This window comes from Podarcis raffonei, chromosome 3 (assembly GCF_027172205.1).
Source record: "Podarcis raffonei isolate rPodRaf1 chromosome 3, rPodRaf1.pri, whole genome shotgun sequence".
Lineage (NCBI taxonomy): Eukaryota > Metazoa > Chordata > Lepidosauria > Squamata > Lacertidae > Podarcis > Podarcis raffonei.
The window spans coordinates 1,374,817-1,390,542 of record NC_070604.1 but is presented as its reverse complement, the minus strand read 5'-3'; the positions used below and the strand labels follow the sequence as shown (position 1 = coordinate 1,390,542).

General features: G+C 45.4%; 1 protein-coding gene and 1 long non-coding RNA gene across 2 annotated transcripts in view; one reads left to right on the top strand and one right to left on the bottom strand.

Annotated features, from left to right (window-relative positions):
* Positions 1-10,501, bottom strand: part of TNFRSF21 (TNF receptor superfamily member 21) — a 43,894-nt gene extending 33,393 nt beyond the window's left edge. The window contains exons 1-2 of the mRNA XM_053380291.1: positions 10,406-10,501; positions 5,808-6,459 (exon numbers count right to left, since the gene is read on the bottom strand). Of these exons, the coding sequence (XP_053236266.1) occupies positions 5,808-6,459; positions 10,406-10,447 (694 nt within the window). The 5' untranslated portion in view covers positions 10,448-10,501. The remainder of the gene's footprint in view (positions 1-5,807; positions 6,460-10,405) is intronic.
* Positions 10,502-11,762: 1,261 nt separating this feature from the next.
* On the top strand, positions 11,763-12,780 carry LOC128409850 (uncharacterized). Its single transcript, XR_008329324.1, has 2 exons — positions 11,763-11,876; positions 12,178-12,780. It is a non-coding gene; the product is annotated as an uncharacterized LOC128409850 (long non-coding RNA).
* The last annotated feature ends 2,946 nt before the right edge of the window (positions 12,781-15,726 follow it).

Here is a 15,726-nt window from a genome sequence, read left to right as displayed (position 1 = left end):
TATTTATGATTTGTGGAGTGGAATTAATTTGTATAAGGTATGTAGTGGATTTGTATGTATGTGTTTTTTCTTTTTTGTATATATGCGCAAATATGAATAAAAATTTATTGACAAAAAAAAAAAGACATCACAGTCCTCTCATCACGCTACAAACAAACAGGATCTAAAAAACTCCTCAAACTTATAGAACAAAAAAGGAGAGAACTAGACTCCTTAGAAATCAACAAAACAATGATCAACATTCTATACTCTAAACAACGTTTCTATGAATATGGAGGGAAAACCTCCAGATTACTAGCAAATAGATGTAGGAAAAAAGCACTCAAAACAAGAATACACTGCATCGCCAAAAAAGACGGCAACATAACATTCTCCCCCAAAGAAATAATCTCAGAATTTGCAGAATTCTACTCCAACCTATACACCTCCCATAACCCACCAGAGAGGGAAATCAAAAAATTTCTAGCAGGACTGACCATGCCTACCCTAACTGATGAGGAACAGGAATTCATGGACAGCCCTATCACCCCAGAGGAAATAGATGCGGTCCTCAAAAATCTGAAACCACACAAAGCCCCAGGCCCAGACGGCTTCACAGCAGAATTCTATAGGAAATTCAAAGAACCCTTGATGCCTTACATGCCCCGCCTATTCAACGACATCATAAAAGGGGGTCCCATCCCCAAAACCCGGACCCACTCCAAAATAGTCTCCATCCCAAAACCACTAAAAGATAGCCTCAAAGTAGAATCATACCGCCCAATCTCATTAATAAACCAAGACTACAAGATATTCACATCAATCTTGGCCAACCGCCTAAAAATCTTCCTACACAAGTTAATAGCCCCAGACCAGACTGGCTTTGTCCCTGGCCGCAATATAACAGACCCCATCAGGAAACTACTGAACCTGATCGAACACAGCAAGGCAACGAAACTCCCATTGACAATTATGTCCTTAGACATCCTCAAAGCCTTTGATTGCTTAGAGTGGAAATACATATTAGCAGTACTAACTAACATGAAATTTGGCCCCAACTTCCTACAAATCCTCAAACAAATATACTCCCAAGCCTCAGCAAAATGCAGAACTAACAATATGTATTCTAATACTATAGCTATCCAAAGAGGCACGAAACAAGGATGCCCACTGTCTCCCTTCTTATTTATCCTGGCTCTGGAACCCTTAGCAATCCGCATCCGAGCAGCCACAGACATCAAGGGAGTGGAAATAAAAGGCAGAACCTATAAATTAGGGCTCTTTGCAGATCACAACACCAGACCCCATAAGCACAGCAACCTCCCTAATCAGAGAACTCAACACATTTGCAATGGTGTCGGGCCTACAGGTAAATTTCACAAAGTCAGAAGCTATGTGCTTCAACACCCCTCCTCACACCCAAAAAGAACTCACGAAGGTCACCAAAATAAAACTTTGCCACACCAAGTTCAGATACATAGGGGTACAAATAACCAGAAACCTCAATAAATTGCACCTCCACAACTACAAGCCCCTGTGGCGACAAATTAACGAAGACCTAAGAGATGGAATAACATGAATTTCACTCTCTCAGACAAAATAGCCATGATCAAAATGATCACTCCCCCAAAACTAACCTACCTATTCCAAACCCTCCCAATCTGGATCCCCCCAACCCAACTCCGCAGTTGGCAGAGAAAACTACACTCTTTTATCTTCTCACATAAAAAACCAGGAATAAGCCCCAAATGCCTGCACCTCCCCACCTCAGAAGGAGGATGGGGAATCCCCAACATAGAAGCATATTATATTGCCAACCAAATACGACATATAATCCCATATATACTCAAAGATGAGACAAAACAATGGGTACACCTAGAGAGGGACACAATTGAAAATACCTGCACCACAGCATACCCACTCCTCCCAAACAAACTAAAGAAAATTCCCACAACACTCAACAGGTACACACAAACCATGCTCAAAGCATGGAAAACACAAATAGGCAAACTATCCCCAACCCCATCCCCACTAATCCCCCTGGCGTACCACCCATTATTCCACCATGCAGCACAAAACCTCCAGATAAAAACCTGGTGAACCAAAGCCTTATATCGCCTAATAGACTTTTATAAAAATAACAAACCTTTGTCAACACAAGAAATACAAGACAACCTAGAAGACACCCAAATGCCCTGGTTAACACAACACCAACTACATGCCCTCTTAAACAATCCAACAGTAAAATTAGCAGCAACTAGGCCCCTGACAACCTTCGAAAACCTCCTCCTAACAACAAAGGGAAACAGTAAAGGGACGGTATCCGCAATATACAAAATACTACTCCAAAATCCCACAAACCCCCTAGACGCAATCAAAAAACAATGGGAGAATGACATAGGCTATGAGATTAACCCCACGCAATGGACTAGAATGTGGTCTAAACCTCCCTTTAAATCCATATCAACGAAAAGAAAAGAACTCACACTGAAACTCACCTACAGGTGGTACCTAACACCAAGGAAACTAGCGCTAATACGCCCAGGAACCTCACCAAAATGCTGGAGAGGGTGCACCTCCACAGGCACATACCTCCACATGTGGTGGGAATGTCCCAAAATCCAACTATTCTGGGCAACAGCCATACGAGAAATATGTAAAATAACTAAACAAGTATTAGATATCACCCCAGAATTGGCCCTACTAAACATCTTCCAAGACAACAATGCCCATTTACACCACAAAGAACTCATAACCCACCTACTTTCAGCAGCCAGAAACACCATAACCAGACACTGGAGAGACCTGTCAGGAGTAAGCATGGACCAATGGTACCAAATAGTATGGGAAACAGTCCTACTGGAATAATTAACTAATAAACTGAAACTGACACGGGGACAAACAGAAGAAGACGCCTTCACCCCGGTATGGCTCCCCTTCATCACATACACAGCCCAACGGGACAATGACAATAATCCACCAACAGCATACAAATCAATATGGCTAACCTGATCCAAAACACCCACCCACCCCACTCACACACAAAAACAAAGATCACCACAGCCAATCACAAACAAACAATCACACCCTAGGCCAACCCCAAACTCTCTCACCACCAAAGGAACACAAGTGAACAACACAAACAACGCTGACACCAAACTCTACATACATTAAACATAATAGAAACACCGCCACCCGACCCCACCCCCATCCATCTTCCCTCTCTCCACCCCCCTTTCTTTTTCCTTTTTTTCTTCTTCTCCCCCTAATGCCTCAACAAATGAAACGGATTTGTAAAAATGTTACATGGGAGAAGAAAAAAATACGAGGCATTACACTTCTGTAAAACAAGAAAATCCTAAATAAAATATTAAAAAAAAAGAGGGGGGAAGGCTATAAATAAAGCCCCAAATGTCACAGGCACAATTAAGCTTTCAGTTAAGTTTTGCAATATTCAAAAATGTTTACAACACCAAAACTAAACAGCAAAAATCAAACCAACACCTTGTTCATCGTTCTGACAAAGTGTAGCCATTGTTTTGCAGGGATCCCCAACTTGCAAAAATAATCAAACATGCACATGACATTAAGCATGCTTTTTCTCCTTGTTCTAGATTAGGCATGACCAGATTTTATGGTGAAAGCCATTGATAGTACATTACAAAGAAAAAGTGTCAGAAATGAATTAAGTTTTCTAAACATGCTATGCTGAGACCAAGAGAATATATTGGCTCAAGTCCACCCACGTCTATTGCTTCGCCTCTTTCAGTTTGGCAGCCATGCTTTGTCATAATGTATCGCACAGCAATGAACCAGGATCTTACTTTAACAACCTTGATTCAGTCCCTCATATTTTTGATACAATACTTTATTACCACAATCAGATCCGACTTCAATAGCTACATCTGGGTAATACGATGGATCCACTGAAGCCATTTCAAAGTCCCTGACTTACTTCCTCCTCTTTCTGCAGTTCCTTAAATTTATTTTTTACATTTCCTGCATATTCTAAATTAACTTAAGTTATTCATGTATTTCAAATATATACTCTTATAAAACTACAGGTTATTACAATAATCCACCCAATGTTCTTATCCGTTTATTAAAAGTTTGTTATCTTGATTTATTATTTTTCTGGTAAGTTTCAGCGAAACTGATCAGTAGCTTTATTAATACAGTGGTACCTCGGGTTAAGTACTTAATTCGTTCCGGAGGTCTGTTCTTAACCTGAAACTGTCCTTAACCTGAAGCACCACTTTAGCTCATGGGGCCTCCTGCTTGCTGCCATGCCGCCAGAGCACAATTTCTGTTCTCATCCTGAAGCAAAATTCTTAACCCGAGATACTATTTCTGGGTTAGCGGAGTCTGTAACCTGAAGCATATGTAACCTGAAGTGTATGCAACCCGAGGTGCCACTGTACTAAGATTAGCTGTTGCTACATTATGTCAGCCAGAAAGTTAACAAAAATACATTTTATCCCCCCAATACAATAGTTTATGTATTGAAAAGGGCTGGAGGTATCTGATGAACATTGGGAATATTCCAATTGCATGTCAACCCAGTTTTTAGTTCATTCCAAAGAAATAGCACATATAGACTTAGATCATAAAATTATTCAAATATATAAAAGGATGTCATATAGAGGAGGGAGAAAGGTTGTTTTCTGCTGCTCCAGAGAAGCGGACACGGAGCAATGGATCCAAACTACAAGAAAGAAGATTCCACCTAAACATTAGGAAGAACTTCCTGACAGTAAGAGCTGTTTGACAGTGGAATTTGCTGCCAAGGAGTGTGGTGGAGTCTCCTTCTTTGGAGGTCTTTAAGCAGAGGCTTGACAACCATATGTCAGGAGTGCTCTGATGGTGTTTCCTGCTTGGCAGGGGGTTGGACTCGATGGCCCTTGTGCTCTCTTCCAACTCTATGATTCTATGATTCTATTCCAATTATGATTTTTATGCTATGGCAAACATTTGCAGTAATGGTGTTTTGATCCATAACAGTGAATGGACATTGAGTACAAACTGATTCCACAACCCTTGCTATGCAAGAGCTACGAAGGTTGCAGTTTGGATTGTATCCAAAGGAGGGATGCCCACCTGTGTGTCCATGGAGGTGTCTACATAACAATATATAAATTGCAAAACCAAATGGAACAAGCCACCATTCAAATCAATCAGCACCTACTCTCCTGACTGCTGCAAAGCAACAGAATTGTGAACATGATGGCGCTAGTCTGAAGCGTTTGGGATAAAAGAAGATCTTATTTGATATAATCCTAGGCATATCTACCCAGAAGTCCCACGAAGTTCCATGAGAGTCCCTGTGAGGGATGCAGGCATAGGAGGATCACAAGATAAAAGCCTCTCCCATCTCCATGGCTGCAGACTGCTCAGAAAAGTCATGGCATGGTATGCTAAACACAGAACCACCACCAGGGCAGAAACAGACCCTGACCAGTGTGGAGCTGACCCAAGAGATAATTGCACCGCTTGGGAGCTGGGTAAAGGGTCTCTAATACCATGTAATGCATCAGCTGGAAGTGCCTCTGTACAGAAGGCATTCCAAAACACAGCTAACGCCTTACCAGCTCCTTTCTCAGAAAAGCACACTTAATTTTTTTAAAATTAATATTAATATTTTATTGAATTTCAATTCTAAAGAAAAAGTGATACAGAGAAAAAAAGTGGGGAAGTGAGGGGATGGGGGACGACAACAAAGATGTGTATAATAAAAAAGATATAAATATATACAAAAATGTAACATACCATACTTCCTGCCCAATCTTGCATGCCCTAGCTACAGACGTTTGGCAATGCTGTTCACTTACCTTTGGAAAGAAAAGTAGAAGGAACTTTGTAATGTTCTCCACCCTCTTCTGGTCGTGACAAAAGCCCAGCTCCAGTCAGAAAAGCTGGTGAAAGTCCACAAGTGTTGTCTCTCTCTTTTGTCCCTGGTTTGATCACAACCATATTTGCTCGTGAGCAGTCAGTGAATGTTTTGCATCTCAGCATGCTAGAAGGCACATCAGAGAAGCTGCCACGAGGGCAAGGTTTACACTTGACATCTTCTGTTTCAGTTCCTTTCTTTTTTAGGCCCCACCCAACGCGGCACACGGAGTAAGATTTGCAAGCATCACCGTCTCGAAATTTACCAGGCGGACAGATGCACTCACGGTCCGTCAAAGCAGTGCAAGGGGTTTTCTCAACCATCGGCGGCTCACACAGCTTTTTACATGGATGGCATCTCTCTATCCCATTTTCATGCTTTGTGAATGTTCCACTGGCGCATGGGCGGCACTCTCTTAAGCTGGTCGTTGTGCAGTGCTTAGACACATAGGTTCCTGCGGGACATTTGTCACAAGTCAGCTTTGTGTTAGTGGCACGATCCAAGTGGCTGTATGTGCCGGAAGAGAGGCTTATGGCATTCTGTTCAGATGTCAGCTTTGACTGAGCATCAGTGGTACCAAGGAACATAAATCCCTGAAACACAGAGATAAATGTAAGTTAGCTACAGACCATAAGGCAGGTCACAGCAAGCCGTATCAGCTTTACTCTATTTAGGTAACTGCATTTGAAAGACATGCTCGGCTCGCGGCCTGGAAGAGTTTTTGCCCATCTACCAATCCATGAGCCGAAGTTTACTGCCCTGATCTCTAGGCAGGTCATCGGCTTCTGAAGGGAGAAATACGCAAGCTGCTAAAAAGCTGCCAACAAAATGTCTACTAATGGCACTTTAAAGATTTTCCACAGCATCCTGACAGACAAGTACAGACCCTGTGGGGTTCTTCCTTACAGGCAGGTGTAACCCATTCCCTCTGAATTGCCTTTTGGAAAGCCTCTGGCAGAGGACTGGCAGAAGACTGAGGAGAAGCTGCCTTTGACCCTTTGAGCTGCCCCCATCCCGGAACTGTTGTCCTCCTCCTGTAGCCCTAAAACAGCCTCTCCAAGTGCCCTCATCTGCCAGAGAACATTAAGCAGCCAATGGAAAAAGGATCCAGGAAGATACAGGCCTGTTAGCATAACTTCTGGGTAAACTGGTGAAAGAATCATTCAGTTCTGTGACAGGGTCAATAAACACATGGAAAGGAATGATCCAAGAGAGCGGAAAGACACAGTATACTTGGACTTTCAAAAAGTGTTAGATAAAGTTTCTTAGCAAAGACACATGGGGTAAGAGAGGAAGTCCTCTTATAGATTGGAAATGGGCTAAAACAGAGGAAGCAAAGACTGGGAATTAATTGACAACTTTCCTAATAGAGGGATGTAATCAGTGTGGAGGGGGGATTTATATTGGCGCCAGTGCTTTTTAGCTTGTTTATAAATTATCTGGCATTAAGGGGGTGAACAGCAGGGTGGTCAACCTTGCTGGTGACATCAAATAATTCGGGGGAGGAGACACACACACACGACTAAATGAGGTAGGAAAGAGCTCTAAACCCATCTCTCCCAACTAGAAGGAAGGGCATTAAAATGGCTATGCAGGCTATAGTAAGCAGCGGGCTCCCTTGGAAGGTAGTGCACTCTCCTTCCTTGGAGGTTTTTAAGCCGAGGGTGGATGGCCATCTACCAGGGATTCAGCAGCTGTGATTCCTGCATTGCAGGGGGTTGGACTAGATGGCCCTTAGGGATCCCTTCCAACTCTACAGTTCTATTATTTTATTATCTCCATGCATTAGTTACTAATGACTGTTGATTCAAATATCCATTTTATTGTGCACTGGATTCAACCAATGAGTCCTGTTCGCAGAAGCCTGCAGAAAGACTTCTGCTAGTACGATGGGGCCTTCCCCCCTTTTCCTTCCCCATGCCCCCCCCATATGAGCATCAGCTAGGGGTGGGGGTCAGGAGAAGCCCCAGTGCCAGCACATCAGATTTAATGCTGGCATAATAAAATAGATCTCTGAAGAGGTGTCAATTAAAAAAATTCAAATCTATTTTGAAATCATACTTTGCAACGTAAGATTTTCGCCAGTAGATAACAAAACAGAGTTGCTAAATTAAACTGGCTCAGTTTTCAGGGCTGCAAAGTTTAAGTCCACTCCACATGGTTATAGCAACTGGAATTAAGTGCCCTTCAAGACTATTATCCTGCATTCTTGCTCTTGTTGGGATCAGCTGCAGTTCGCCTGCACATGCAGGTGGTTAACACTTTTGTTGAACTCTTAGCAGTCAACCAAGTGACGGTAATTTTGGGTATGCAGCATTTTGAGCAAGATGGTCACTGGAAGAGCAAAGAACTGTTTCCATTATATCTTCCCAAATAAGATTCGGCCCTAAATACTAAACTACCACAACTGCCTGTGAAATTTAAAACCTAGAAGTTTATCAAATAAATGGCCACAGGGCTGTTCACATCCTAGCAGCTACACGACTGCACTGGAGATTTCTAGAGATTTAGGAGTAGAATTTCTGTACCAACAATGGAAGGTCATTTTGTTGCTTTTGTACTTATAGTTGAGAAATGGGGAGTGGCCCAGGGTTAATATTCTGATTAATGGATTAATGGTTGCCCAGACATGGCTTCTCAGGCAAGGCAGGAAAGACTGTGTAAACCCACTGAGATGGAAATTTAATAGGGAGCCCTTGATGAAGCAGAGTTACAAAAGCTTTTCGACTGCAGAAAGGAACATAGGAAGCGGCCTTATAACATTTCCTCTTCTCTCTCCAATCTCTCCCCAGTACAAAATGCTTCCACCCCAGATATTCACTTCATCCTGCCCCACAGATGGCCTGCCTTCTTACCTTCTTCTCCAGTAACAACCACAACCCCTTAAGAGTGTTTTCTGCAGCCACTCCATCTCCCAGGGGCCTGAGTTGAGGGGGCGTGATCACAGCAGCAAGGATATCTTTTAGGCAAATGGTCCTGGGATTGACCACTCGATCCCAGGAGATGTTCTGCCCCCACCCCCTTGAGTACAGATTGCTGCACTCGGGTAAGAGAAACCTGGGCTCATTTCCCCTGCTAAGCCGGTTGACTTAGAAGGTCTGCCGCTGGAGAAGCCCATGGCATGGCAGACAGGCCAGCACAATGGCTGGCCCTGCAAACCACCAGGCACACTCCAGCTCCAAAGTGGCAGGGGAAGCTCCTCCCCACTAGCTTAATGGAAAGGGAGATTTACTCAAAGCTGGCCACCCCTGCATCAGCTACAATCTCACCCTGACAGAAAACGTAGATAAGCACAATCACAACCACGGCTGGGGGTGGGTGCAGTGGGAGTGCTTGCCATTTCCCCATCATTTTTTGCTTTTCAGCTTGGGTGTCCCCCCCCCTTCCAGAATGAGCACACAATGGATGCAGTTCCACCAGGGCACTCATCCTCCACTTCTGCAAAACCACTGATTTGTTGTTGTTGTTTCCTTTTAAGACTCATGCTGGAGATTTTGGTAACCAGACTGTTTTCAAAGAATGGGAGAAAATGTAACAAATCTATGCCCCAGCATCTATCACAATAAAATAGTCATTTTTATATGCACGCAAGATTAAAATGAATGATAGCATGGTGGCAAGAACCATGCAAAGGATAAATTGGACTTCAGAAAGGCTCTGCCTGTTGGTCAGGAAAACCCCAAGAAGATTGTTTGCTATTTTTAAAAAAGCTTTTGTACAAATGGTGTATCCTGATGGCAGTTTCAATTCTTTTTGCTGGACTTTCAGGATTACTATTTGCACACAATCAAAATTTGCACAAGTTGCACACACACATTACAGAGGGATTCAGTTGCAAAGATATACATGTGGAACCCCAAACACTTATGCTTTCAATATACCCAGAAAAAATACCATTCCAAGTTGTGTGGTGGCTAGGGGCACCCCATTAAGAATGGAGAGCCCCGGCTTCAACTCCCCGCTCTGCCAAGATACAGTCTATGTGACAGTGCCGCCATTCCGTCAGCCCCGCCTGCTTCACAGGGTTTGGGGGGCAGAGATAATGGGGGGAGAACCCTGCATGCTGCTGCTGCCTTGAGTTCCTTGAAGGAAAGGTGGGATATCAATGTACTAAACATGAAAGTGTTCTGCTGTAACAGTACTAGGCAGGGTCAGAATAAATCCAGTTCCTTGGCGCCTGGACAGCGGATGGCAGGATCCAGGGCCCCGGTCAGCAAGCGACCCTTAAGGAGGGCTGCTCCCACGTCAGCCAGAACGGGGAGAAGCTCCTCTCCTGCCTCCTTCCTTCCAACCCCAGCGGGACTTCCAGCCGCACCCTAATGCTGCCTGCACGGTGCTCCCTTATGCGCAGGAGGAATATGCCCCGCTCCCGGGCGGAGGTCTGGCTTGCCGCAAGAGCGCAGCTGCCTCCGCCCGCGGGCGCCTCCTCGCCGGCCCGCCGGCCTCGCTCCATCTCTCTCCGCTGCCGGGAACAGGACCCGCCTCTCCCGCGGCCTCTGCCCATGTGCAGAGCGCCTCTGCCCTCCCCGCCCCACTCACCGCGACGAGGCTGGCCACCAGGGCGGCTCCGGGGGCGCCCATGGCGGGCGGCGGGCGGGCGGGGGCCGGGGGTCCTCTAGGCGCCCATGGAGGCCGCTAGCAGAGCCCCGGGCGGCGCATGGCCCGCGGAGGGAGCGCGCGGGGCCTCAGCGAGAGGCCGCCTCCGAGGGCGGCGGGCGCGGGGCGGGCGGGGGCGGCGGGCGCGGGGCTGGCGGGGGCTGCGGGCGCGGCCGGCTTCCCATAGCGACCCAGCCGAGGCCACGACGCCTCGCTCGCCGCGCTGCCGGCTCCTGCTGCTGCTGCTGCTGCCGCCGCGGAATGGGCGGGGAGCGGCGGAGGCGGGGCTTCTCCCTCCCATGACGTCACTCCGCAGAAGCCCCGCCCCACCTCGGACGCAGCACAATCGCCTTCCTGTGGCGTCAGGGCCGGAAGTGGCCCGCGGGAGAGGAAGAGCCGCGAAACGCGGCGAAGCGGCTTCCTCGGAACTGGCTCTTCTGGCCCCGATAAATTGCCGCCCGGAAATGCGCTCAGTCGCTTTTCCAGATCCCTGGGGAGGGAGCAAAGGAAGGGGACCAGGCGCCCCCGTTTCCCGGGACAGAACCCGGATTTACAAATCCGCCCCATACAAAATCCATCAAAGTTGAAAAGTGACACCGGATTCATTGAAAAAAAATCTGGTAACCTTAGCGGGAGGGGGAGGGGGCGTAGGAGTAGGATCGGGATAATTTTTGGCGCAAAAACCTGGTGCCGCCTTTGACTTCCTAAACCAGGTGTTTTAGGATATGCTTGGTTTGGGGCTTACCGTATTTGACTGTTTCTCCTAAAGAAAGCCTATTCTTCATTGCTCAATCAAAGTCTTGCTGTTGTTTTTCGAAATGGGAGATTGCTTCACACCTACAATAGTTTATTGTCTGTTGGGGAGAGGTGGTTCTACATGTTCTAAATTGCTGTTGATAAGATTATCCGAAACTAAGCGTAAACTGTAAAAAGCTTATTGTTTCGACTTGGGAACTGTGAGTTAATTTAAAGAGAGCAGTCAATCAATGCAAGTTATTGCTTAAGGCCGTGGTTCCCAGTTTGGGGGTCCAGGGACCACAGGGGGCCTGCAGCCCCATCTCTTGCCTCCCCCAACTAATTTTTTGTCATTTTGCATGGTGATATCACAAGTTTTATTCTCTGTTTTAACGCTGTGAGATTTTTCAATACAATGACCAAAATTGGTTTTGAAATCACATCGCGATAACGATTTTGACCCGGCAATACGCAGCAATATATCGCTCCTTGTGTGAGGGAGAGCAAGGCAGCCGATTTCAAGGCACCATTGATAGCAGCCAGGCTTGCATGCTGAGGAGGTCACTTCAGTGCTGCTGAAGTTTGACTTCACCTCCAGAGGCACACTCCATTGTCTCTTGAGACAGGTGCCAACAACAACTGATTGGCTGGGGCACAAGACAAGGCCTTTTTGACAGGGGTTAGTTGCTCCCTCTCTTTTAAAATCAGGAGTGCTGTAATTTAATGCTTTTGAGTGATATTTAATATTAATCATAGGTACAGTTTTTAGTGATTTTGGATTGTTGTGTGTTTTGGAAATCTAGTATGCTGCTTTGTTTTTGTTTTTCAATAAAGAAAAGTAGGATAGAAACATGTAAGGAAACAAGCAAACTACTCAATATAATAAAGCTGTCAAAATGAAGTGGTCTAGGACTGGTAACGGTTTAGCTAGAAATTGCACTACTAAATGAGAACACTGTGACTTGTTTTATTTCTTACAGTACCCCTAGGTGGCAATAGCAGCCCAGAAACCACAAACATTCTTACAGGCTATGGCAGTCTTCAGGAACGCACCAGCAAGCCTCTCACTGGGAGCGACTGAACATGTCCTCAACTCGCCATATTTTAAAGAGTTGAAATGACCTTCAGTCAGAGGCTTCTACTTTTGAGTCTTGTATGTCTCCTGTGCCAATTTCCATCTCAGGAGTGTCACCCAATGGACAAGGATGTTGAAAGATTCATCATTTAGATGTCAAGAGTGTTGTTGGGGGGCTGAAGATTAAAGGCTCCAAAGCTGTCAGCTATCATTCCTCAAACATTTCCAAAAACTTGCTACACTAAAGCTCTAGAGATTATCTTGAACCTGAGTACAGCTGAGGAGGTGGCGGCAAACACTTAATAACAGACATCTCATCGCATTTCCTTGTGGAGAAAAATATTTGCTTTGAACAATGCAAGAAAAACCCCACCTTCCTGTGTATAATAATTAACTGCACGACCAGTTCTACATCTTTTGATTAACATGTTCCTATTCTCTTAAACAAATGGAGGCTGCTAAAGTTCTGGGATCCCAAAATGGAGATTAAAGGAACAGCTTTGTTGTTGTTGTTTAGTCGTTTAGTGGTGTCCGACTCTTCATGACCCCCTGGACCAGAGCAGGCCAGGCACTCCTGTCTTCCACTGCCTCCCGCAGTTTGGTCAATCTCATGCTGGTAGCTTTGAGAACACTGTCCAACCATCTCGTCCTCTGTCGTCCCCTTCTCCTTGTGCCCTCCATCTTTCCCAACATCAGGGTCTTTTCCAGGGAGTCTTCTCTTCTCATGAGGTGGCCAAAGTACTGGAGTCTCAGCTTCAGGATCTGTCCTTCCAGTGAGCGCTCAGGGCTAATTTCCTTAAGAATGGATGTGTTTGATCTTCTTGCAGTCCATGGGACTCTCAAGAGTCTCCTCCAGCACCATAATTCAAAAGCATCTATCCTTCGGTGATCAGCCTTCTTTATGGTCCAGCTCTCACTTCCATACATCACTGCTGTCACCATCTGCAGTGATCATGGAGCCCAAGAAAGTAAAATCTCTCACTGCCTCCATTTCTTCCCCTTCTATTTGCCAGGAGGTGATGGGACCAGTGGCCATGATCTTCGTTTTTTTGATGTTGAGCTTCAGACCATATTTTGCACTCTCCTCTTTCACCCTCATTAAAAGGTTCTTTAATTCCTCCTCACTTTCTGCCATCAAGGTTGTGTCATCTGCATATCTGAGGTTGTTGATATTTCTTCCAGCAATCTTAATTCCGGCTAGGGATTCATCCAGCTCAGCCTTTCGCATGATGAATTCTGCATATAAGTTAAATAAGCAGGGAAACAGTATACAGCCTTGTCGTACTCCTTTCCCAATTTTGAACCCATCAGTTGTTCCATATCCAGTTCTACCTGTAGCTTTTTGTCCCTCATAGAGATTTCTCAGGAGACAGATGAGGTGATCAGGCACTCCCATTTCTTTAAGAACTTGCCATAGTTTGCTGTGTTCGACACAGTCAAAGGGCTTTTGCATAGTCCATGAAGCAGAAGTAGATGTCTTTCTGGAACTCTCTAGCTTTCTCCATAATCCAGCGCATGTTTGCAATTTGGTCTCTGGTTCCTCTGCCTCTTCTAAAGAGTTCTCGGTCCACATACTGCTTGAGCCTTCCTTGTAGAATTTTAAGCATAACAGCTTTGTACTCTATATAAAAAAATGTCTGGTGTTCCCTTCATATACAGGAGCCAACTTCTAAGGGCTGAGGTCCCTTTACCCCCCCCTTAAAATATTTGAGGGGGCTGCCAAACAAGATGTTGGGCATTGCTGTTCAAATGGTGTCCGTGCACTGCATCATGTTATCGATTATGCAGAGTGGTGCTTGTCTGGGCCCCCAATATTTTATTAAAGTCCCCCCCCCCCCGCTTTGACCAATAAATATGGGTGGAGAAAAGGCTACATGAAATTAAAAAATTGCCCATCTGCCCATTTCTCCTGCCCTTTGGATTACTCCAGCGTGATTTCTGTATTACCCTTTAAGTGCCATAAGAGGCCAGCCTGCTTGTCTTCTGCTCAAAAGGTATGCCAACAAGAGTTGAAAGTTTCCTTCAGAAAGGTAGGGTGCATTTCTGTGAGCTGCTAAAATGCTCTCAAAACGGTGGCAATTTTTTTGAACCTGGTTACTAAGGCAGCAGATCTGGAAAGAGCATAAAGGGCCTTAGGCTACATCCTTCTTTACCCCCAGGCCCAGAGTTGCTATCATTTCTTTTGTGAGGTTCAGTGTCAAATACAAACTGGCACAGGCAGCCTATGACTGTCAAAACTCAACCGCCCATGGTTCAGCTCTACTGGCATTGCAGGATGTGAGCTCTGAAACCTTGACACTGAACATTGCTGGTCTCAGCAGACGATGTCTCGAACTTCATGAAGCCAAACTGCCTTATAAATGGGGCTTCTGCTTCCTAGTTGAAGATGATGGCACACAGTGCTCAGCTGTCGTCTGCTCCTTCCTGGGAAGAAAACCAGGACAATTATATTGAGGAAAGGCTACAGCATAACTGCCCAGAATGGTCTATGGGAGATGGCAGGATGGCTCCAGGTGAAAGAGAGCAGAGTTTTCCTTCAAGGCACGAGTCTGCTGAGACCATGCAGAGCTTCTAGTCACTCTTCAAAATGAGATTGAACAGACTTTGGAGCAATCAAATGAAGCGGGAACAAGATACAGGGAAATAAATGGGAACAGGCTGTGGCATGGGCAACCACCTCCATTCTAGATCTGCTAGAATTCAAGCAAATGTGGTTAAAATCTTCTGGTGCTAGCACAACACACCCGTGTGTCTTTGCAGAATAATGGGACCCAGCTCTCAGCTGTGCTGGAGGGAATGTGGGTTTGGAGGAACCCTGCTGCTTCTGGTGGGAATGGCCAGCAGTGGGTACCACCTGAGCCTCTGCTGAGTGAGGTCTACCTGTAAATGGAGCTCCTGAACTATGCTCATCTTTCATTTTTATGGACAAAAACGGTAACTTGATAAACTTTATGTCAATGCTGCCCGTCTTACAATTTCACACCATTGGATGGATGGAGGCAGACAGACAGGAGACAGGCCGTGCAAGAGCTTGGGACCTTTGCCCTTCTGGAGGAGTTAACCAATAATTTCTGGACTACTAAGAGGTAAATCAACACCTTAAAGGCATTGTGTGGTTTGGCATACATTTATTTTGTACACCACAAGGCCTGGAAACGTGAGGCACCCACCTTCCTATGGGAAAATAACCTGGATTGCTTGATTTGTCACCTTTGATTTTCCCCCCCTTTGGTGGGTCATGTTTTCTGCCCAGATATTTTGGGAGGGGAACCCAACACATCCACTTCTGCTTTTGAATGGACTTTGTAAAGCCTGGGCTTGTGTATTCTTAATATTAAAGAGGTTTTGAGCAATCCTCGAAGCAAAATTATGGAGGGAGACTTTCCTTCCCCTTGTCTTGCTGTGGAGACAGCTGCATTTTTTACCCTCTAATGAGAAAGTTAATATGAATAGC